Genomic DNA, 25,601 nt, shown 5'->3' on the forward strand with positions numbered 1-25,601 from the left:
ATAACTCAGATACAATAGAATGTAATGGACCTTGAAACATTAAACTTGCTCTCCTGTAAAACAGTAAAATGTGACTTAGCAGGTTCTTCCCCTGGACCCTTCATATGCAATGTAGCTAATACTGGGTGTTCATTTCAAAGTGTGTCATGACGTCATTGTTGTGAGTCAGCGATTTGAAGCGAGTTTCAGCTTTTATATCAGAGAAGTTGCCTATTAATCAAGGCGTTCAATCTGAACCTCAGAACGTGTACGGTATAACTTGAACGTCGTAGCAACAGATGGCGGTCTGTACGGTCTGTGTGCTACCATAACCTCTTTCGAACTGTGTTTTGCGCCGGCAAGTCGTACGCAGGGTATTTGTTATCATTGGTTGCGTACGGCAACATTCCACAACACAAATCAAATGCTCCGTGTCCATGTTGACCGTCGAAGTTAATGTCAACAATTACGTAAGAAATCGTCTTAACCCTCTCCCCATATCCCGACCCTCAGTACATGTTTCCAAACAGTTCACATTCATGCCACTACCGGCGTTACCATACGTATCGGTAAGTACTCTTCAGAATGAACGCCGTACTTGCTAGGCAACTTCTCTGGCACATAGGTAATACGTCTCTGCGGAAGTGTAGGAAGATAGAATTCTCTAGGCTCATCGGCTAGGCACATGACGACATACAGCGAGCCATGATACATTTTGAATTGAACACCCAGTAGGTAAAGTAGGTTTGATTCTAGGAAAATTTTTTCGGGACTTTTTCGAGATTTTCTCGCTCGTAACACTCGTTTCCTGATTGAAAGGGTATACTAAATTTTCTAAAAATTTTCATTTGAATGAAGTTTATTTGAAAAACTTGGAGTAATTACTCCACATTCTGTTCTTGGCAAAACAGGTGTCAAGTGCTTCATTAGCAGCTGAATTTTTTTTGTATGGAACAAAAACAGATAAACAAACATTCGTAATAAATGATAATTATTACACAATCCAGTACTACTATTCCTAATTGAGATAAATATATGTCATTGGTCAGGTAAAGAAAATGACATTATGGTGGCATTTCCACCCTTTGTTAATCTTGTTGAGAATATTTTGATAATACCACACTCTACTGGTTCTGTGGAGAGGATTTTCTCATCTGTAAACAAAATGAAAACAAAGACAAGGAATAAACTTGTCAGCTCAATAATAATTTCAGGCCTAGTGCAAAGTAAGAAAATAATAGAAACGGGTTTTATATTATCAAAAATGGCAAGAAATAAAAAGTCTGATAGCAAGTGTCGTGAATATGTTAGGAGAAAATCCACAAACCATTAGGGAAAACACGGGAATTTTACTGGAAGCAAGTAAAGAGATAGGTTTGGAAATAAATCCCGAAAAAACAAAGTATATGATTATGTCTCGTGACGAGAATATCGTACGAAATGGAAATATAAAAATTGGAAATTTATCTTTTCAAGAGGTGGAGAAGTTCAAATATCTTGGAGCAACAGTAACAAATATAAATGATACTCGGGAGGAAATTAAACACAGAATAAATATGGCAAATGCCTGTTATTATTCGGTTGAGAAGCTTTTATCATCCAGTCTGCTGTCAAAAAATCTGAAAGTTAGAATTTATAAAACAGTTATATTACCGGTTGTTCTTTATGGTTGTGAAACTTGGACTCTCACTTTGAGAGAGGAACATAGGTTAAGGGTGTTTGAGAATAAGGTGCTTAGGAAAATATTTGGGGCTAAGAAGGATGAAGTTACAGAAGAACGGAGAAAGTTACACAACACAGAACTGCACGCATTGTATTCTTCACCTGACATAATTAGGAACATTAAATCCAGACGTTTGAGATGGGCAGGGCATGTAGCACGTATGGGCGAATCCAGAAATGCATATAGAGTGTTAGTTGGGAGGCCGGAGGGAAAAAGACCTTGAGGGAGGCCGAGACGTAGATGGGAAGATAATATTAAAATGGACTTGAGGGAGGTGGGCTATGATGACAGAAAATGGATTAATCTAGCTCAGGATAGGGACCAATGGCGGGCTTATGTGAGGGCGGCAATGAACCTCCGGGTTCCTTAAAAGCCAGTAAGTAAGTGATAGCAAGTGTATTCTGTTTCTTGCAACGTTTCTGAGTTTTTTTTTGTATACAACATAAATATACTGTTGGATAAATACTGTAATTTGCCTCCAGAAGTGCAATAATTGATTTTTTCGTTAATATATTTTGCAGTTTTTAGAGAAATTTAGTTTTTTTCTAGGGAGGAAACAAGCAATGGCGAGGGATATTCTAGCGCATGGGGTTGTCAACACTGCACCTATACGATAAGATTATTCACGCCCCAAAAGTGACATGGGTACCAATCTCAAATCCGAAGCTGACAGGTGGGTCGTCCTGTCGCAGTCCTTACAGAGTCAGGTCCCATCCCAGATGAGTAATAAAATTGATAAGCCTGCCTCAGGGCGCAGTGCTTCAAGCCCTTAAATCTTGTATCAATATCGGGGCCCCAAGACTTAACGGCAGATATGCAGATGGTAGATGAAATGAGGAAGTGGTAGAGTGTGCTGTAAAGTACCGCCAAGAAAAACCATTTACGTCTGCTTTGTCAAGCGCAAATAATTCCTTTTGCTTCTATATTCCCTGGTGATTTACCTTGCTGTTTTCACTATCATTTTAGTTACGGTATGTGGTTGTATCTTTCATTTCTTCTTACTATATATACAGGGTGATTCACGAGGAAAGGTAAAAAATTTAGGATGTGAATTCTGAAGTCATTCTGAATCAAAAAGTTCATATGAATATATGTCCGTTTTCGAACGGTTACGGAGATATGGCTCTTTGATTTCACATAAACTTCTGAGATTCCATTGTACTAACTCGCATTTAGAGACAGATAACGGACAAATTTAAAGTTTATATTCATGTATGCATACATACCTAATATTCTAGAAGTTGGGGTCGGTGTTTTCGCACATTTTCAGGCGATTGGACATTTGTAATGCCCCACCACCCGGTTTCTTCCTGTTATCTACATCGTTCACAATGCAGATTCCAATGTTACGTCATTCATTGCGACCTTGACCTTGTCTCACGCCTCGTCTCACGTCAGCAGCATATGGTAACGTGTGATTCACATTGGGGCGAGACGTCTTACCAAAAAAAATGCATCTAGCTCCGCCATCGTTCGAAAACGGACCTAAGTTCATATAAACTTTTTCACTCAAAATGGCCTAAGATATCGTATCCTAAATTTTTTACCTTTCCTCGTGAATTACCCTGTTACTTACTTACTTACTTACTTACTTACTGGCTTTTAAGGAACCCGGAGGTTCATTGCCGCCCTCACATAAGCCCGCCATTGGTCCCTATCCTGAGCAAGATTAATCCAATCTCTACCATCATATCCCACCTCCCTCAAATCCATTTTAATATTATCTTCCCATCTACGTCTCGGCCTCCCCAAAGGTCTTTTCCCCTCTGGCCTCCCAACTAACACTCTATACGCATTTCTGGATACGCCCATACGTGCTACATGCCCTGCCCATCTCAAACGTCTGGATTTAATGTTCCTAATTATGTCAGGTGAAGGATACAATGAGTGCAGTTCTGCGTTGTGTAACTTTCTCCATTCTCCTGTAACTTCATCCCTCTTAGCCCCAAATATTTTCCTAAGAACCTTATTCTCAAAAACCCTCAAACTCTGTTCCTCTCTCAAAGTGAGAGTCCAAGTTTCACAGCCATACAGAACAACCGGTAATATAACGGTTTTATAAATTTTAACTTTCAGATTTTTTGACAGCAGACTAGATGACAAAAGCTTCTCAACCGAATAATAACAGGCATTTCCCATATTTATTCTGCGTTTAATTTCCTCCCGAGTGTCATTTATATTCGTGAATCACCCTGTATAATCATTAATTATATCATTCCTTACATGTATTATGATCTTTGCTTGTTTTATTTACTCTTCTTCCCCTAATATTTTCATTTTAGAAATTTCTTTTTTATTTCATTTGTTTTTGCAGTTTTTTTTATTTAGTTTCTACAGTGGGCGTGAATATGGGGCTAACCAAAATTTTAATGCACTATCTGAATTATGCATTTTATAAAACAGAGCAGTTTCATTGTAACTGTATTATAAATTTGTGTTTTCCAAATACGGAAGAAGCTAACACACAACCATTAAGTCACGTGTTAATGGTTCAGCTAACAGGGCAGCTGGCCTTACAAGGAACGTAATCAGTCAACTTAGTCCTTGCGCCTTGTGGTAATATAAAGGCAGCTTCTTTCATAAGGAAATCCAACATTAACTTTCGCTCGCAGCCCAACACTCGTCCCCATTACGAGAACGGCTTGGCAAGTGAGGGCGGGCGCACTGACTTCACAGCGGGGATTTCCCTCAAGTTCAGCTTACGGTATTACCGTGTGGCAGGCGATTCGCTCTGAATCAAGTCGTACAGATTTCAGATCGTGTTCCCACACATTAACACGAGGAAATTAAACATGTAGACGATCACAGCGCAATGAAGCTGCTACGTCACAGGGCCTGCCTACAGCTATCAAAATGATTTAATCTTTTGTGCAACATGGCTTCAAGTCGCATCTTCATCTGACAGTCCTGCTCCAGTCGGAGACCGGGGTTCACATCTCGATTAGTTTAAATGAAGTCTGTCATAGACCCTAAACAAAATTTTCACAACGAAACGCATATTCGAATTCTGGAGTATACACTTATATTTGATTAAATTTTATTGGAGAGTTTCATTATTTTCTTCTTCTTCTTCTTCTTCTTCTTCTTCTTCTTCTTCTTCTTCTTCTTCTTCTTCTTTGTCAGACTTCTTCACTTGTAAGTGGATGTCCTTGTATTAAATATTATGAACCGAACAGTGTGGGTCGTGGTGGCCGCAAGACACGCAACTCTGATGCTGTAGTAAGGCTACGGTCGTAGGTTCAAATCCGGTCTATCGTATGGATGCATGTCCGCTTTTAAAGCAATGGCCTGTGTCGTCTAAGGCGGAGCCCCGTCGTCGTGTTGACCTCACGTCAGGGAGTCCCGTCTCTGTGTATGTGTAATGTTAGGTTATGAAAACTTCTCCTAAAACTTCTGCTCTCTGCCAATAATAGGCCGATATTAATACGTTTAAAGGAAGGTTAAAAAGATTGGGCTGAGACTTAAGTTGATATCAAATTATTTAAGTTTATATAAAATTAATTTAAGTTCATATCAAATTATTTAAGTTTAGATCAAATTATTTAAGTTTATATCAAATTATTTAAGTTCATATCAAATTATTTAAGTTTATATCAAATTATTTAAGTTTATATCAAATTATTTAAGTTCATGTCAAATTATTTAAGTTCATGCCATATTATTTAAGTTCATATCAAATTATTTAAGTTCATATCAAATTATTTAAGTTCATATCAAATTATTTAAGTTCATATAAAATTATTTAAGTTCATATCAAATTATTTAAGTTCATATCAAATTAATTTAAGTTTATATCAAATTATTTAAGTTTATATCAAATTATTTAAGTTCATATCAAATTATTTAAGTTCATATCAAATTATTAAAGTTCATATCAAATTATTTAAGTTTATATCAAATTATTTAATTTCATATCAAATTATTTAAGTTCATATCAAATTATTTAAGTTCATGTCATATTATTTAAGTTCATATAAAATTATTTAAGTTCATATCTAATTATTTAAGTTCATATCAAATTATTTAAGTTCATGTCAAATTATTTAAGTTCATGTCATATTATTTAAGTTCATATCAAATTATTTAAGTTCATATGAAATTATTTAAGTTCATATGAAATTATTTAAGTTCATGTCAAATTATTTAAGTTCATGTCAAATTATTTAAGTTCATGTCATATTATTTAAGTTCATATCAAATTATTTAAGTTCATATCAAATTATTTAAGTTCATATCAAATTATTTAAGTTCATATCAAATTATTTAAGTTCATATCAAATTATTTAAGTTCATATCAAATTATATAAGTTCATGTCAAATTATTTAAGTTCATATCAAATTATTTAAGTTCATATCAAATTATTTAAGTTCATATCAAATTATTTAAGTTCATATCAAATTATTTAAGTTCATATCAAATTATTTAAGTTCATGTCAAATTATTTAAGTTCATATCAAATTATTTAAGTTCATGTCAAATTATTTAAGTTCATATCAAATTATTTAAGTTCATATCAAATTATTTAAGTTCATATCAAATTATTTAAGTTCATATCAAATTATTTAAGTTCATGTCATATTATTTAAGTTCATATAAAATTATTTAAGTTCATATGTAATTATTTAAGTTCATATCAAATTATTTAAGTTCATGTCAAATTATTTAAGTTCATGTCATATTATTTAACTTCATGTCATATTATTTAAGTTCATATCAAATTATTTAAGTTCATATGAAATTATTTAAGTTCATATCAAATTATTTAAGTTCATGTCAAATTATTTAAGTTCATGTCAAATTATTTAAGTTCATGTCATATTATTTAAGTTCATATCAAATTATTTAAGTTCATATCAAATTATTTAAGTTCATATCAAATTATTTAAGTTCATATCAAATTATTTAAGTTCATGTCAAATTATTTAAGTTCATATCAAATTATTTAAGTTCATATCAAATTATTTAAGTTCATATCAAATTATTTAAGTTCATATCAAATTATTTAAGTTCATGTCAAATTATTTAAGTTCATATCAAATTATTTAAGTTCATGTCAAATTATTTAAGTTCATATAAAATTATTTAAGTTCATATCAAATTATTTAAGTTCATATCAAATTATTTAAGTTCATGTCAAATTATTTAAGTTCATGTCAAATTATTTAAGTTCATATCAAATTATTTAAGTTCATATCAAATTATTTAAGTTCATATCAAATTATTTAAGTTCATATCAAATTATTTAAGTTCATGTCAAATTATTTAAGTTCACATCAAATTATTTAAGTTCATATCAAATTATTTAAGTTCATATCAAATTATTTAAGTTCATATCAAATTATTTAAGTTCATGTCAAATTATTTGAGTTCATATCAAATTATTTAAGTTCATATCAAATTATTTAAGTTCATATCAAATTATTTAAGTTCCTATCAAATTATTTATGTTCATGTCAAATTATTTAAGTTCATATCAAATTATTTAAGTTCATATCAAATTATTTAAGTTCATATCAAATTATTTAAGTTCATATCAAACGAAACGAGCCACGTTTCTTAAGGAACAAAAATTAGCTTAAATATGCATTTTCATTAAATTCAAGCACTGTGACCTGGAACGGTTCCCTTGTTAGTGATTGAAGACAAGAGATAGTTGTGTGAAGTCGAGAGCCTGACGAAAGGCTATTCAAGTGGAAGGTCTGAGCAACTTTTCGAGCTAATTTTAAAGCCTTGTCGTTCGTATGTAATGCTTTGCATTTCCTTACGCATGTATAGATGAGAAGGTGAGATCTGGCATGTGAGCTGATCGAGAATGGAGAGAATAGTTATCAGAAGGAGAGTTTGTTTCATGATGTTAATATTATACTGTATAATATTATACTGTATAAATCATAAAATGCTGCTAGATAAATTAGATGATTATGGAATTGAAGGTTTTGCACACCAATGGTTTCACTCATATCTCATAGATAGGAAACAGAAAGTTGAAATCAATACAACTATGAAATCTACATCGACATGGGGAACTATTAATAATGGAATTCCTCAAGGATCAATATTAGGTCCCCTACTTTTTCTAGTCTTTATAAATGATCTTGCCCCCCTTATAAAAGATGTAGGTCATCCCATATTATTTGCAGATGACACAAGGATAGTAATTACAGCCAATAACTCCAACACATTCCAATCTTCAACAGAGGAAATTCTCTTCAAAATATGTGAGTGGTTCTCAGTCAATAAATTGGTATTAAATTGTAACAAAACTTACATAATTCAATTTAAATCCTGTCCAAATTCAACGTCGCAAATTTCTAGCGCAATAATTAACAATAGATCCCTATTAGAAACAACAACAACCAAATTTCTTGGCTTAAAAATCGATAATGTGTTAAATTGGAAAAATCATATTAAAGAAATTACCCCCAAACTAAATTCAGCTTGTTTTGCTGTTAGATCTATGCAAAAGATAGTAAATATCAATACCTTAAAAACAATATACTTTGCATACTTCCACTCGGTAATGAGTTTTGGAATAATATTCTGGGGAAATTCCACAGATAGTAACAATATATTTCCATTACAAAAAAGAGTAATTAGAATAATAGTAGGTACCAAATCTAGGGAATCGTGTAGGACTATTTTAAAAAAACTACAAATAATGCCCATGGCTTGTCAGTATATCTTTTCATTAATAGTCTTCCTCGTATTTAATCGTGAAAACTTTGTAACTAATTCAACAGTTCATAGCATAAATACACATCAAAAAATGACTTTCATACTCCATCGGCAAGTCTATCGTGCTATCAAAAAGGAGTGCGTTATATGGCAGTAAAAATTTTTTAATAGCCTCCCTATCGATATAAAAAATGAAACTCAAAACATAAAATTATTTAGGGCCAAATTAAAGAAGTACCTAATTTCTCACGCCTTCTATTCTGTAGGTGAATTCATGACATTCAATAACACTTCATGAAATTGATACTAAAACTTTGTGTTGTACTAGTAGACTATATTGTAAATCTCGTCTGTATATATTTCATCTAGACTGTGACTATAAATTAAGACTTTATAATAGTATTAAGCTTTTTGACTTGTTCCCTATTCTAGCTGTAAGCATGTATGAATACCATGGAATGTTAATAAATACAATACAATACAATACAATACAATACAATACAATTATACGAATCTATCGACACAGAAGTTCATCTCGGACTAAGGCCTGTAACACACTTGAAGAGTTTTCGCCAGCGAGAAATGTGTTGCGAGAAAATTAAAAAATTGATAACATGGATTCAAATGGATGTCCACACACTGGAAGAGATTCTCGCTCGAGGCAAAAACCTCGCGCGAGTTTCTCGCTGGAATCGGTAGCTCAGCGAATTTTCTTGACACATTTATCAAGGATGTTTGACATTTATACTCTTTATAACGATTGAATGTAGAAAAAGATATCACAGGTGGCGATGGATTGAATTGTTTTTATTTGAAAATGAGGAAAGATGGCTGATAATTGCAGTCAGAAACTTATCGAACTTGTACGATGTCACCCGTAGGCCTATTTATATGATACACGGGATGAAAACTATAAAAACACGAAACTTAAAGAAGAAATATGGAGACAAATATCAGATTATCTGAAAATAAATAGGGCTGTATTTTGTTTTGATGAGGTTCAATAGTATTAATTAAACATTTGAAATAATGTATCTATCTCAACAGTTTATATAATTTTAATCAGAGCATAGCAAAGAATCCTCTATCATATCATGAATGGCAAAAAAAAAAAAAAAAAAAAAAAAAAACTGTGGTCCATTGGACCTGAAATAACGCCTAAACGTATCATCATTCAAATCGAAACCAGTGTCCAAAACTCGCCCTTATTTTCGTAAGATACAATGTGATTTTCAGATATTTCTGGCTTTAATTTTAGGCTTACTTTTTCTTTTCATTAACAAAATATGTTCATGTAACTCCATTTCCTCATCATCTGAATACTCAGATTCAACATAGCGTTCGTACGTAATTTGTAAAGTACGACAATATACTTGCAGGTTATATATTTAAGTACGACAATATACGTAAATACATAACCTATAATATTTCCCCCAACGAGTCATTACTATAATCAGATGACTATAATCACTGCATGAAGGCAGTGCATAGATGATCATAGCGAGGTGTGATCTGTGACAGCGAGAACTCGCCAAGTGTGTGGAGGAAGGCTCTTCGCCTCTTTCTCGCAACACATTTCTTACTTACTTACAAAAGGCTTTTAAGGAACCCGAAGGTTCATTGCCGCCCTCACATAAGCCCGCCATCGGTCCCTATCCTGTGCAAGATTAATCCAGTCTCTATCATCATGCCCCACCTCCCTCAAATCCATTTTAATATTATCCTCCCATCTACGTCTCGGCCTCCCTAAAGGTCTTTTTCCCTCCGGTCTCCCAACTAACACTCTATATGCATTTCTGGATTCACCCATACGTGCTACATGCCCTGCCCATCTCAAACGTCTGGATTTTAAGTTCCTAATTGTGTCAGGTGAAGAATACAATGCGTGCAGTTCTGTGTTGTGTAACTTTCTCCATTCTCCTGTAACTTCATCTCGCTTAGCCCCAAATATTTTCCTAAGCACCTTATTCTCAAACACCCTTAACCTATGTTCCTCTCTCAAAGTGAGAGTCCAAGTTTCACAACCATACAGAAGAACCGGTAATATAACTGTTTTATAAATTTTAACTTTTAGATTTTTGGACAGCAGACTGGATGATAAGAGCTTCTCAACCGAATAATAACACGCATTTCCCATATTTATTCTGCGTTTAATTTCCTCCCGAGTGTCATTTATATTTGTTCTTATTGTAGGAATTCGTAACAAGCTGTTTTTTACGGTGATGGGTCGCAACACATTTCTCGCTAGCGAAAACTCTTCGAGTGTGTAACGGGCCTAACATCTATATTTCCTCTTCATATCCATCGGTGATATAGCCACGGCATATGATAAGGTCACAGGGCAGGTCTTGCCTCCTATACTGTACAAGAAACTGTAGATTACCTCAAAATTTTGGAAAATCCCGTTGTAAGAGATGTTCTTTGATACACTGAGAATACATTTACACATAATCGTAGAAAGAATTCCGCCTTCTGTGTCGAACTCACAACTTCTCAGATACTAAATCAACAAGCGCACGCAATATAATGTCTGTCTTGGGAACATTTGGATTGCGACAGTTAAACAAGTCCGCCCGCGTGGCGGAAGGAAGGAAGACCTTCATGACGAAGACAAGACATTATGCAAGAGCTCCAGAGGAAAGGTGTATGACACTTCCCTTGAGGATTTCCTGATAACCTTGTTACCAAGTTCTTAAAAGCATGGCCATCACCTCCACGGTTTTCAGTGTCCGGAAGATCATTTCCAGTGTAAACACCGGAATATTTCTGCTGTGTTGAAGTGATAAGTGTGTCTGCACCAACAGACAGCATGCTGCGACTGGAGTACAACACGGGACCTCAGCAACAGGTACCAGTGCTTGTCCTTCTCTAATTAAGTTCTAGTGTTCCAATAACATCTTTCACGGTCTCTGCAGCTCATCTCTGGAACTCTCTACCACATTGTCGGACATTGTCTAGTTTCAAAAATAAATTAAAATTGCACTTTTTGAATTAGATTCCTTTCAGTTATAAGCCTTTTTTATGCCATAGTTTTGTAAAAATATAGGCTATATATGTCATCTAGAAAGGATGGAGGATCACCGAATTCCCAAGAAAGCTTTCCAGTATGCTCCAAGAGGAAGGAGAAATGTTGGTCGTCCTAGGTTTCGCTGGAGAGAACAATTCTAATGGGGACGGAACGGGCCTACAGGCTCAACCCGTGATGTTGTTGATGATATTTCTTTTTCCTTCCTTTCCCCTTTTTTTTCTCTTTATCAGCTGATGAACTTATTATCATAGCCTTTTTATCGTGAATTTTATTTAATTTTCGTATTTCTTTTCTTTTTTATTATTATTTTATTACATTCCATTTTCTTATATTCTTCCTTACGTTTTTCCATATTAACTATTTGTACTTAAATGAGTTGCTTTTACTATATTTCAATGTATTTTACTTTCTTTTTTTTTTTCTATTATTGTATTATTTCCATGTTGTTTAGTGTCGATTTTATTATGCTATTATTATTATTTTTTTTGTAATATGTTAGTATACTGTTCTTTAACTTTTTGTTAAATTTTAACTGCTTGTATACTTTGTGACCTGGTAGAGTGTAAGGCCCTATGGCCTTAACTCTCCTAGTATAAATAAAGAATTATTAAATATTAAATTAACAAAAACTCCTAAAACCCTTTAATTATCAATAAAGACACTCAAAAACAATACAGCAACAATACAGTCCTAAATTTCGGTTCATGGTATGATATTGATCCTCTATCCTTTGTGAATGTGATGTTTCATTTGTGAAGGTAGGACCAGTGTTATGCTGAATTTTCGTTAGTTAAATCTCAAGTGTCTCCATCTAACATCAGGTCAAATTACCAATTTATGCTCATTTCTAAGCGATCGAGTTTCTTCCCAGAGTTGTCAGATTTCTGGACCCTGAATTCTCTCCGAAGTGTGTAAGAAGTCCGGTCATGGCACAAAAAAATCCATCCTCCCACAATAATTAAATCTTTTTAAAATCAGCTCCTTATACGGGGTGATTCACGAGGATTTAACGCCAGTTACGGAGCTTATTTCTGAAGACATTCTGAGCAAAAAAGTCATATAAACATGTGTCCTAATCTCAGTATTTTCAGAGTTACATTAATTTGAAGTTGTTTGTAAAATAGGTACCTTTTTTCTTTAGTTTTAAGGGTAAAGGAACATTGCAAATAGAGAATGAACTGTTCAGAAGTATTATTTATTTAATTAGCTAGTGTTCTGAAGCTAAAACTGTGTTAATTGCTTTGTACAGATTATGTTTTTCAATTTTTAACTAAAAATTGCATCATTCTTACGCGCTTATCGCAAAAATTATTACAAATCATACGACTTTAGGAACTTGATTCTTTACAGTTTAATTATGTATTCTAATATACAGTCTTGAAGAATTTACAAGAGTGGCGTGATTTACAACAATTGTTGTGATTAGTACGTAAGTAAATGTAATTTTGTAGTTAAAATCGAAAAGAAAAAATCTGTACGAAGGAACTATGGAATTCACAACACATTTTTAGCTTCAGAATACTAGCTAATTAAAGAAATGATGCTTCTGAATAGTTCACTCTTTATCTGTAATATTCTTTTACCCTTAAAACTCAAGAATAATGGTATTTTACAAAGAACTTCAAATTAGTGTAACTTTGAAAATACTGATATAATAATAATACTTACTTACTTACTGGCTTTTAAGGAACCCGGAGGTTCATTGCCGCCCTCTCATAAGCCCGCCATTGGTCCCTATCCTGAGCAAGATCAATCCAATCTCTATCATCATATCCCACCTCCCTCAAATCCATTTTAATATTATCTTCCCATCTACGTCTCGGCCTCCCCAAAGGTCTTTTTTCCGCCGGCCTCCCAACCAACACTCTATATGCATTTCTGGATTCACCCATACGTGCTACATGCCCTGCCCATCACAAACGTCTGGATTTAATGTTCCTAATCATGTCAGGTGAAGAATACAATGCGTGCAGTTCTGTGTTGTGTAACTTTCTCCATTCTCCTGTAACTTCATCCCTCTTAGCCCCAAATATTTTCCTAAGCACCTTATTCTCAAACACCCTTAACCTATGTTCCTCTCTCAAAGTGAGAGTCCAAGTTTCACAACCATACAGAACAACCGGTAATATAATTGTTTTATAAATTCTAACTTTCAGATTTTTTGACAGCAGACTAGGTGACAAAAGCTTCTCAACCGAATAATAACAGGCATTTCCCATATTTATTCTGCATTTAATTTCCTCCCGAGTATCATTTATATTTGTTACTGTTGCTCCAGGATATTTGAATTTTTCCACCTCTTCGAAGGATAAATCTCCAATTTTTATAGTTCCATTTCGTACAATATTCGATATAATAATAATAATAATAATAATAATAATAATAATAATAATAATAATAATAATAATACATGTAATGTACTGAAGTTCTAATTTACCGATCTTCATAATGTAAACAAAAACGTTCGTCTAAAATGATAAAGTGGTTTACAACTCACTTGTCGTTCTCGGGTCTTCAAGATCTACCGAAAAATAAACACAAGTCTATTCGCTAAGGAGTCCTAATTTGCCTGGGTTACAGAGCTTGCTGCTCTGTTGTATTTTTGTATTTGTAATGTCACGGAAGACAAGAGGTCGGGCCTAACCTCGACAACACAACCTGCAGTAGGCGTGCTCTTGATCCACATCCGACCTGTGGACTGCCACTGCCCGCTGACCTTCACAACGCGGCTGTTGCATGGCCTTTACTAAGCATCTCCTCTATTGCCTTCAATGGCAGTGATGTATTCGACTGTCAATCCAGAGAAAAGAGGAAACGTAAATCCGCGGGGAAGGAGATTTCACTATAGGTTATATTAAAAGAGGATTTACTTATCAATTATAACAAAAATTTAACCAGCATTTCAATGCCTCATTATTTATTTATTTATTTATTTATTTATTTATTTATTTATGCCTATAACAGAGCAAAGCCCCAATTGCAATAGACAGTATAAAATGTTTTTTTTTCGTTTTGGATAATAGGTTTCCTGAATATTATCTATACCTAAACTGCAGTTATTGTATAATTATATCATCTTTCCTCAAATGAGGTTACCTCTGGAATCAAGAATGCAATAATTAGCTACAACAGTTATAATTAATATGGCGAAAGTAATAATAGTAATAGTAGTGGTAGTAATAATAATAATAATAATTATCATACTTTTTCCTCCATTTCTTATATTTTTCAACCGCGCTGCTTCATTGTTCTGAATGCGAATGATATAGCAGGAATATTATTGTATTTGCGATATAGTGGGCTGTGGTTTTATAAAAAGGTTGTGATATACTTATGAAACACACTTATTTATCCGTAAGCAGGCATTACTTACTGTTCATTGAATTTTAAGAAAATTTGGTTGGTGAAGAGCTCGCATTTAATGAATTGTTAAATATATTAATATTTACTAGTTAATGTTTCATTTGGATCGATTTATTGAAGCTTGGTGGAACCAGCAAATGAAGCCATTACGTAAGAATACAAAACTTGGAAAACAAAACACAGACTAAAAGAATAATAAATCTTCAATAGTAAGGTAAAATCTATTCTTCTATATGGATCAGCGTGATCTCGAGAGTAACCCAAGAAATAAACAACACGTTATCATATTTTATAAACAGATTTCTCGGGAAAGCCTCAAATATCAGCTGGCCTAATACAAGCTCTAGCGAGGAATTATGGAAAAGAACAAATAAAACCTGGCAAGATTAACTCAATACAAAAAGGACCACGGGATTGATGTCCACAAGCGGAACGGGAAGACGGGAGACAGAAAAGAATCTGGAAAAGGACAGTGAAAGAAGAATTAGAAGACAGACATGGAAAGAGGTGCAATGTATGGGCGGAAAAAATGTTTGGTGGTGATACCAAATACCTTACTATAATAATATCGGACACCAGCATTGGCGTGAGTGCGAAATATCGCGGACCTGACATCTAGCGCAGAGGGATGGAATTACGTCCACATATACAAATATTAACATAGCGAGATTCGGACTATTGTTTAAAACGTGAGTTACTAATGTGGAATTACATATGAAACACTTAAGAAATGTTGAATAATATTTAATGTAAAATTATTACCTTATATCAGAGCTGCATATTATGAGAAATATTGCATACTTCATATTACTTTCCATAATTAATTGTTACATATTTTTTCTTTGGTTTACCGAGACAGAATCAATCTGATATTAGGAATGAATTTACAGTAATGTTTTATATACGCATTGCTGACAACTGCAAAGATAAAATTGATAGTAATCTGATGCTTGTAATAATTAGTAAAGGAATGTGGACAACAATAAAACTTAATTTGATAAAACCTTAAAATCCAATACATTTTAACTTCTATTTATTTATTAGGTCTAAATAAAAAAAACTAATTTGTATCTTTCTATCAACACAAAGACGAAGGAATTAGGCCTACTAAAGAATGTTGTTGACTTACGTTTTATGAACTGTCGGAAATCGAAAGTACGATTTAGAGCAATTTGTAATGCTGCAATTGTCACAATTATAAACAGCACATATACACCCTGACATTTTAACACTAGTACTAATTCATAAAACTATTAAAAAATTAACTAGCCCAGCAACAATATATATTGCAGTTGATTACAGCTTGTTTCGCGAGTATCTCCATCCCGGCAGGTAGGTAGCAGCACTATCGTCGTTCGTACGTAAAACTGCTAGCTGTCCGGTATTATTATAGTACTGATATCTTGCTGATACCCTATAGGCTATTCCTTCCTGATGAAGTTACGGTTTTCTGAAATCAGGATGTTACTTTAGTCTTTCATAACACTACGATAATGGAATAAAAGGACTGCCAAGTTGAGGTCCACATTCTTAGATTATGCGAAAAGAACACATAAACCTTCAAACGACACAAATTGCAATTTAATGACATTTGCATTACATGGTTGTCGAACGCGTGACTACCATTAGCATTTGACCTTGTGTCTACTCTACTGTCAGTTCTTGTAGATCTCCTGGAGACGTGAACCACCTCTGATGTTTTCGTAACCTCCATGACTTATGTAATCCAAACCCGATGCAGATACTCCTTGATGTACGTAAATAGGTACTTTCCATTCATAGTCACACTGATTATGTAACGTGATTGTGGTGTATTATAAAATGTTTTTGGGCAAACAGCAAAATCACCATCACAAGTATTATTATTACCATCGGAAGGAATGTAAATCTGCAAGTTATATGTCAGAGTTTTGCGGTAGAGATCATGGGTCACCAAGGCAAACATATTATGGGGCAAAATTGTTTCTCGTCTCACCAACATTTCTATAGGCCTAAGGCAGCCGTGGCGAAAATGTGACTCACGAGTATATTGTGGCTCGCAATGATAGCTGTGCATTTCTCTTGCTTCCTATCTCCCCCAACCCCAACCCTCTCACTCACTGGAGTCAAACTCCGTTCCATTTGTATTTGTCTCTGACCTGCGAGTGGCGTATCGTCGCAATGTCTCTCTCGAAACCATGTACCTCTACAAAAACGAAAGTTTCAAGTAGGATGGGAGGATGCATTTTTTTTGCTGCCAATATGATGAGAATATTAAATGTATGATTTGTTCACAAGTATTACGAGGAAAACGGTTGTATAACATAAAACGGCATTATACTACATGTTACTCATGAAACATTAAAAGTTTTATATTATTATTATTATTAATAATATTATTATTATTATTATTATTATTATTATTATTATCATCATCATCATCATCATCTCTGTACGTCGATCCTTTTTCAGCAGATCTACAAATAATGCGGTTAGCTCACAGATTTACTATGTGATGTTAAATGAAAGCTAGATGTAAGGACTTTACAAGTACCCACGTAGGAGACATCCGGCCCATATCATTATTTTCCACGACTGTTCCAAAAGTTATGGGAAGGAGGGCACGTGGTGCCAAATTACAATTCCATTTCCACACAACTATTTTTGCTTATAACTTTCGACTCAGTCATTTCCGGACCATGGTTCCTTATCTCAAATTGCTACATGTGCCCTTCGCCATCATCCCCGAAAATTTGTAACACCACTTCGGAAACACCCTGTATAATTGATGGCAGATATGATTGCATGCGATGCATAAAAAATAGAACGAAGTATATGACGTTTCGTTATAGATTAAAGATAATTTATAATTCGATCTTAATACAATGATAGAGCATTGTTTTATTCATGGGGACTTCCCCGTTCACCACTTTCTCCTCAACCCCAAATCTAGGAATGATGTGAAGAAAAAATACCTATTAAGTACTTTTGTTACTGTGATGTTCAATATTAAGTCTACCGTATTCAAATACTGATTTAGAACGTGCTTTTAGTCAGATTAATATTGTGAAGAAAAAATGAAGGCACAGAATTATGACTTACTTACTTACTCACTCACTCACTTACTGGCTTTTAAGGAACACGGAGGTTCATTGCCGCCCTCACATAAACCCGCCATTGGTCCCTATCCTGAGCAAGATTGATCCAGTCTCTATCATCATATCCCACCTCCCTCAAATCCATTTTAATATTATCTTCCCATCTACGTCTCGGCCTCCCAAAGGTCTCTTTCCCTCCGGCCTCCCAACTAACACTCTATATGCATTTCTGGATTCGCCCATATGTGCTACATGCCCTGCCCATCTGAAACGTCTGGATTTAATGTTCCTAATTATGTCAGCTGAAGAATACAATGCGTGCAGTTCTGCGTTGTGTAACTTTCTCCATTCTCCTGTAACTTCATCCCTCTTAGCCCCAAATATTTTCCTAAGCACCTTATTCTCAAACACCCTTAATCGCTGTTCCTCTCTCAAAGTGACAGTCCAAGTTTCACAACCTTACACAACAACCGGTAATATAACTGTTTTATAAATTCTAACTTTCAGAATTTTTGACAGCAGACTACATGACAAAACCTTGTCAACCGAATAATAAAAGGCATTTCTCATATTTATTCTGCGTTCAATTTCCTCCCGAGTGTCATTTATATTTGTTACTATTGCTCCAAAATATTTTAATTTTTCAACGTCTTCGAAGGATAAATGTTAAATTTTTATGTTTTCATTTCGTACATAACCATATACTTTATGTTTTCGGGATTTACTTCTAAATCTACCACTTTACTTGCTTCGAATAAAAATCCTATGTTTTCCCTAACCGTTTGTGAATTTTCTCCTAACATATTCACGTCATCCGCATAGACAAGCAGCTGATGTAACCCATTCAATTCCAAACCCTCTCTGTTATCCTGAACTTTCCTAATGGGATATTCTAGAGCAAAGTTAAAAAGAAAAGGTGATAGTGCATCTCCCTGCTTTAGCCCGCAGTGAATTGGAAAATAATCAGATAGAAACTGACCTATACTGAGACACATTTTAATTAATCGAACTAGTTTCTTGGAAATGCTAAATTCCATAAGGGTTTTATATAAAACTTCTCTCTTAAGGCATATGCCTTTTTTAAATCTTCTGAGAGAGGAACATAGGTTAAGGGTATTTGAGAATAAGGTGCTTAGGAAAATATTTGGGGCTAAGCGGGATGAAGTTACAGGAGAATGGAGAAAGTTACACAACACAGAACTGCACGCATTGTATTCTTCACCTAACATAATTAGGAACTTAAAATCCAGACGTTTGAGATGGGCAGGGCATGTAGCACGTATGGGCGAATCCAGAAATGCATATAGAGTGTTAGTTGGGAGACCGGAGGGGAAAAGACCTTTAGGGAGGCCGAGACGTAGATGGGAGGATAATATTAAAATGGATTTGAGGGAGATGGGATGTGATGATAGAGACTGGATTAATCTTGCACAGGATAGGGACCGAAGGCGGGCTTATGTGAGGGCGGCAATGAACCTTCGGGTTCCTTAAAAGCCATTTGTAAGTAAGTAAGTATGATAACTGATGTACTGTACCCTTATACTCCCATTTTTTTCTCTAATATCTGTCGAATACAAAAAATCTGATCAATAGTAAATGTGTTATGCCTAAAACCACACTGATGATCCCCAAGTAAAAACAACTTACCTCTCTTAATACATAATTAGCTGTTATCGCCTTCGACCAGGTTTAATCCGCGGACCTCGGATCGAACTAGCTAGATAGTGAAGGAGAAATGCTGTGGAATGGAGATCGAAGGGAATGATGTTGATTCCTAACATGGAGAAAAAGGGGAAACACCAGAAAATCCCCTCAAATTATATCTTGCCCACCATAATTTTCACGATTTATTTTTCAACACCAGGCCTGACCGGCACTAGTACTAGTGAGCGTACCGGTATGCAAATTTAGGATAAAAACGCGTTCCTTATCTTTGGCCTCGCCATGGGCTAGCTAAAGTTACTTAAATTCCAGAATTAATATACCCCTAAGTTACGAGGAGGCAAGCAAAGGAATTGCGCAGTGACTTTGACTTAACAGTGGTGTATAAGACTTGGGCAGTTCGTTCCTATCTTGGTTCATTCCGCATACAAACTTCTAGTTTGACACCAAGAGGAGTTGGTCTACAACTGCTGCGAATTTAACAGAGAAGTTGGTAGTTTTTATTGTATCTTGACAATTCTGCAGTTTTAACCGAATGCTTTGTTGAGTTTTTAATATTAATACATTTTACTTTTAATCGCCTCCCGTGCTCTCTACCTGGAGAAATAGGTTAATATTTTGCAATAAATTGTCTGCAATTGAACCCCTAGATCAGAAAATCACCCAACTAGCGGATTATATCTTGAAAAACTTCGCAGATGAAACGCTTTTATTTCCACCAGACGTACAAACGGCGGGTAGAACAGATTTCATAGATAAATTATAATAGTAATAATAATACTAATAATAATAATAAAAATAATGATGATGATTTATTTAACCTGGCAGAGTTAAGACCATACGGCCTTCTCCAACACTCAACCAGGAGTAAAACTGCGTTACAAAAAACACTACAAATTTACAAAGTACACTACAATTTTACACGCAAAACTGAATAAGATAATAATAGTAAAATGTAAACAACAAGAAAGAAGAAACCAGACATAATATATAACATACAGAAAGGAAAAAAAGCATAATAAAATGTGAACAGCAGGTAAAAGTAAATGGGACATACAAAGTATAAAAAAATGAGACAATTATTGATGATGATAATAATAATAATAATAATAATAATAATAATAATAATAATAATGATTTATTTAACCTGGCAGAGTTAAGACCATACGGCCTTCTCTAACTTTCAACCAGGAGTAAAACTGCGTTACAAAAAACACTACAAATTTACAAAGTACAGTACAATTTTACACGCAAAACTGAATAAGATAATAATAATAAAATGTAAACAACAAGTAAGTAGAAATCAGACATAATATATAACATACAGAAAGAAAGGAAAAGCATAATAAAATGTGAACAGCAGGTAAAAGTAAATGAGACATACAAAGTATAAAAAATAAGACAATTAATAATAATAATAATAATAATAATAATAATAATAATAACAATAGTAATAATAATAATAATAATGATAATAATACTAATAGTAGTAATAAAATAGTGCCGTACAAAGCATACAATGAATACAATATTTTTAAGTACACACAGTAAGGAAAATTATGATTATATATAGCTCAACTTATCACATCTATACTAATAATAAATCTGTAGCCAAAATTTTTTTGGTAATTTTCTATTTTCCAAAAATAATTGGTGTTAACATGTATAATTAACCATCCTGAAACCGAAAATCGCTTTTGTGAAATTTTTGTTTGTTTGTACAGTATGTCTGTCTGCCTGTCTGTCTATCTGTCTGTCTGTCTGTCTGTCTGTCTGTTATCTTTTCAAGGGATAATGGCTGAACCGATTTATATAAAAATTGGAATATAAATTAAGTTCGTTGTAACTTAGATTTTAGGCTATATGGCATTCAAAATACATTATTTAAAAGGGGGGTTATAAGGGGGCCTGAATTAAATAAATCGAAATATCTCCCTTATTATTGATTTTCATGAAAAATATTACATAACAAAAATTTCTTTAAAACTAATTTCCGATAAGTTTTATTCTATACAAAATTTTGATAGGAGATAAATGAGTTTTAAAATTACGATAACAACGTCATCTAAGACGCTGTACTGAAATAAAAACAAATGACTTCGTCTATAAAGGGCCTTGGACAACAACAATCGAAAGCTATTAAACATAGCCTAAGAGGATGTTTCTGTGTTTGTATGAAGTAATATCGGAAGGTAATTAATTGTTTAATTATTATTTCACCATTGGAAAGTGTAGTTTCTCTAGATGGATATAATTCTACAATGTTATTACAGTAACTTCTGAAACATATAGCAAGTAATATAAAGTATACACATTAAAACTAAATGATATGTCAATCTTCATTTAAAACTATGGTTGCATGTAATAACAATTAAGAAAAATGTTAAAGGAATTTTCATTGCACCAAATGATTGCTCTCTGGACGAAAATGATCGCATTTTAATTATTTAAATACAATTTAAATTAAGTAACATATTAAATGATTTATCCTTCTATTAAACATGAATGTTTCCTGGATCAAACGTCCTATTTTAATTACGTAATTACTTTATATTTATTTCTAACAGGTACAGCGGAGCGCACGGGTACGGCTAGTTATAGATATACCATTATCGGAAAATATGAAAACAAAAATATAAAATAAGTTAAATATTACTAGAACATAAAAAAACTTCTAATGCATGCGACAGTTTCCATTCACACTGCAATTCTCAATTCTAACGTCCACATTCAAATGTATATGAATTCATAGCAGTAATTAAGATAGTTCACACTCGGTCTATGATCCAGTGGCGTAGCGTCAATGTAAGCTAAAAAGCTCAGCTTCCCCAGTTAATATTAATTTCATAATAAACCGGCAGTTTATGGAGAAAATTATTTATTAATTTTAATAGAATTTATATTTACGCGTTAAATATTGTGATGCGGCAGCTCAGGATGATTTGTGATGCAGCAGTAAACAAGAAGCCTGCACACACCAGCTTCCAAGCAGACTGGTTTCTTCTGTGTAATCCACCTCGCAGATTTTCCATCCCTTTCTAACTAAACTACCCTAGTCGCAAGGCTCGCAAGAAGCTAGCTTTAACATTTAAAATAAGTAGTTTCCGAGTTATCCCTTTTCGTCAGTTGTGTTCAGTTGAAGTGTTAGTGTGCATTGTGGCTGATATAATAAATAATGAGCGAAATAACAGTTCCTGACACCAATTTACTTGAATTTTTTTAGGACAATTCTATTATCAAGACTGACTTACCAACAAAAGTGTGATTTAAAAAACAAATGACCGACTCCCTTGCTGTCAATGAAGGACACAACCAAAAGACAGACGCATACTTACGTAATGATACTGATATTGTGATTTCCCTAAGTATGACAGGGAGTGAGCTAATGTTATACGTATACGTGTCTATTTATTTATTTATTTATGTATTTATTTATTTATTTATTATTTTGCTAATGATTGTAACATAAAACATAAAATATACAGAGAAACTTTAACTTTGTTAAGAGATATGTGTAAACCGTGAAATCATATTTTACTGCATATCATTTGAGGTCATGCCTTATTGGTATTTTTATTTTAGTAGGTTATTTTACGACGCTTTATCAACAGCTAAGTTATTTAGCGTCTGAAATGAGATGAAGGTGATCATGCCGGTGAAATGATTCCGAGGTCCAACACCGAAAGTTGCCCAGCATTTGCTCATATTGGGTTGAGGGAAAACCCCGGAAAAAACCTCAACCAGGTAACTTGCCCTTACCGGAAATCGAACCCGGGCCACCTTGTTTCACGGCTAAACGTGCTAACCGTTACTCCACAGGTGTGGACTGCCTTATTGGTGTTACTTACGAGGTTGCAACCAATCTTCGACTGCTGACTTGACATTGACTACTATTAATTTTAAGACTGTATTTTTGTAATACGTTTTCTCATATTGCATGAAAGACAACTTGAGTTAGCTTCCCCTGCTCAAAATTTCATGCTACGCCACTGCTATGATCAGAATGAAAGGTACTGCCATAGCAAAGAAATGTCAATCTAAAAGAGCAAACCTAAAACAAAACATCCTCCTTCAAAAATGAATGTATAGAGGAATGGCTTTCCACCCCCCTGGAGTTAAGGAACTCCAGTGTGCATCTCATTTTCCCTGTAAAAAAAGTGTAACATGGCGGATCCTCTGTATAATCTCACCAAATATCATCTCGCTATTACCAATTCCATAGACACTAATCTATATTATAAATGACCCAAAAAACTTATATAAACAAAAAGGCGGGATATGTGTAAGAAAAGCCCACATTTATATCACTGTTGCAATTGACTAATGTTGACGTCGCGCACAAAAAGAAGTCCTTGTTTATCTTCTGGTTATAGATAATTTGTAGAAACAAAAGCCGCCCTAAATAAGGGTTCGATAGATCGGCCTACTAATCAATTCATAAAGAATAATAAGTAAACAAAACAATTTTGTGACACTTGGAAAGAAAAAGAAAAAACATTAAGATAAGAAAACGTAGGAAATCATTTACAATAAAAATTTTGTTGGGTACAAATGATTACTAATTATAGCTAAGGATGATTTTAACACGTGAGATCCTATGGCATCAATCGTTGCATCAGAAATTTTATATTGTTTAAGTTGATTTAAAGTTTCTCGTGGGATGGCACCGAACATTAGCCCAAAAACTGTCCAATGTGTGATGTGGTATTGTGCTCCAAGATGCTGACAACAAGGCTCATATATGACTTGTTTTTCACGACACACCTCTTGTGGCTGTTGCTCATGCATCTCGAAACGGATTGTGGGATCAAGAATGACACCCTTATCCTTCTGCCGATCAATTATGATGATATCAGCACGTCTAGTAGAGCCATCAGAAGAGACGCAACCAACCTCCTCATAAACCTCATAGGAAGCATTCTGATGGATTGAAGCTGCGATGAGAGAACGAACCGTATTATGTCTGTTGATTCGGAGCAATTCTCCATGACGGCAGAAACCCAAGACGTGAGGAAGCGTTTCTTGCTCGTCGCATCTTCTGCAACGGGTTGAGTCAAGAGTTCTACCAGGCAGAGTACGTACAGGTATTGTATTACAGTTCATCTTAATGGCTTGCGTCCACTGACTGCTCGAAAGTCCCTTTTTGGTTGAGATCCACGAATTACCTTTCTTCCAGTGAGAATAGAAAACAACTCCCAAACCTTTACTTTTCAATTTGCTCCATTGATGAAAAGAATTTTCACGCAATGCTTTTCTTAGTTTTTGAGAAGAAATACGTTCAGAGCAATCGAAGGTAATTGGTAATTGTTTGATGCAATTAAAGAAAATAAATGAAAGATTCTTATCTTGAGAAGTACTTTTATAGGCGTTGTAAAGTATAGAAATCCGTCTTTACTAATGAAATCACCAAATATATTATTTACTGGAAACAGGATTCATCGCATACAATGAAACTGTGAAGCAATTTTGTATCACTTTTTAGACTAATTAATTGTTGTTCGTTGAATACAAGACAGATCCTACATGTATAAACACGGCCGACTTGATGTTCCCTTCGCTTCTCTGTATAAAGAAGAAGCGAAGCGAGCATCAAGTCGGCCGTGGTACAACGAAACCAACAATGAACCATTACTGCCATACTTATGATTGAGTTGATCTTCCATCAATGACACGAAGGCCAAAACAAATCACAGTATAATTCACATTCTGGTCAACTGTAACTGACTGTTTTGAAATGAAACAGATTGTGTTTAGTTCGAAATAGAGAACGCCTTTCATTATTTTAACAAAGTAATATCTTAAACGTCCGAAATAGCTTTCTGTAACACGAGAACAGCATTAATCGTAATCTATGCGGTTTCGCGAATTAGGCCCATACGATTTTGCATATTGCTAGTACTATAGATAACTATAGATACGGAGTGACACCTGACTGGGTTTTTCACATTACATATCGCGTCATTAACCGAGATATACAGTGTGTACGTGCTAAATTCGCGCGCAGAGATGGCAGAACGAATCACGTTTAATATTTCAGCGGAGTAATACATTTGTACTGTCTTATGTTTGACATTAGGTTTTATGTTATTTTAA

The 25,601-nt window shown here is 34.3% G+C and overlaps 1 protein-coding gene across 1 annotated transcript in view; it reads left to right on the forward strand.

Annotated features, from left to right (window-relative positions):
- Window positions 1-11,086: 11,086 nt before the first annotated feature.
- LOC138708733 (putative ammonium transporter 1) overlaps window positions 11,087-25,601 on the forward strand; it is a 123,477-nt gene continuing 108,962 nt past the window's right edge. The window contains exon 1 of the mRNA XM_069838860.1: window positions 11,087-11,226. Within this exon, the coding sequence (XP_069694961.1) occupies window positions 11,188-11,226 (39 nt within the window). The 5' untranslated portion in view covers window positions 11,087-11,187. The remainder of the gene's footprint in view (window positions 11,227-25,601) is intronic.

The sequence above is a fragment of the Periplaneta americana genome, chromosome 11 (assembly GCF_040183065.1).
Source record: "Periplaneta americana isolate PAMFEO1 chromosome 11, P.americana_PAMFEO1_priV1, whole genome shotgun sequence".
NCBI classification, from domain to species: Eukaryota; Metazoa; Arthropoda; class Insecta; order Blattodea; family Blattidae; genus Periplaneta; species Periplaneta americana.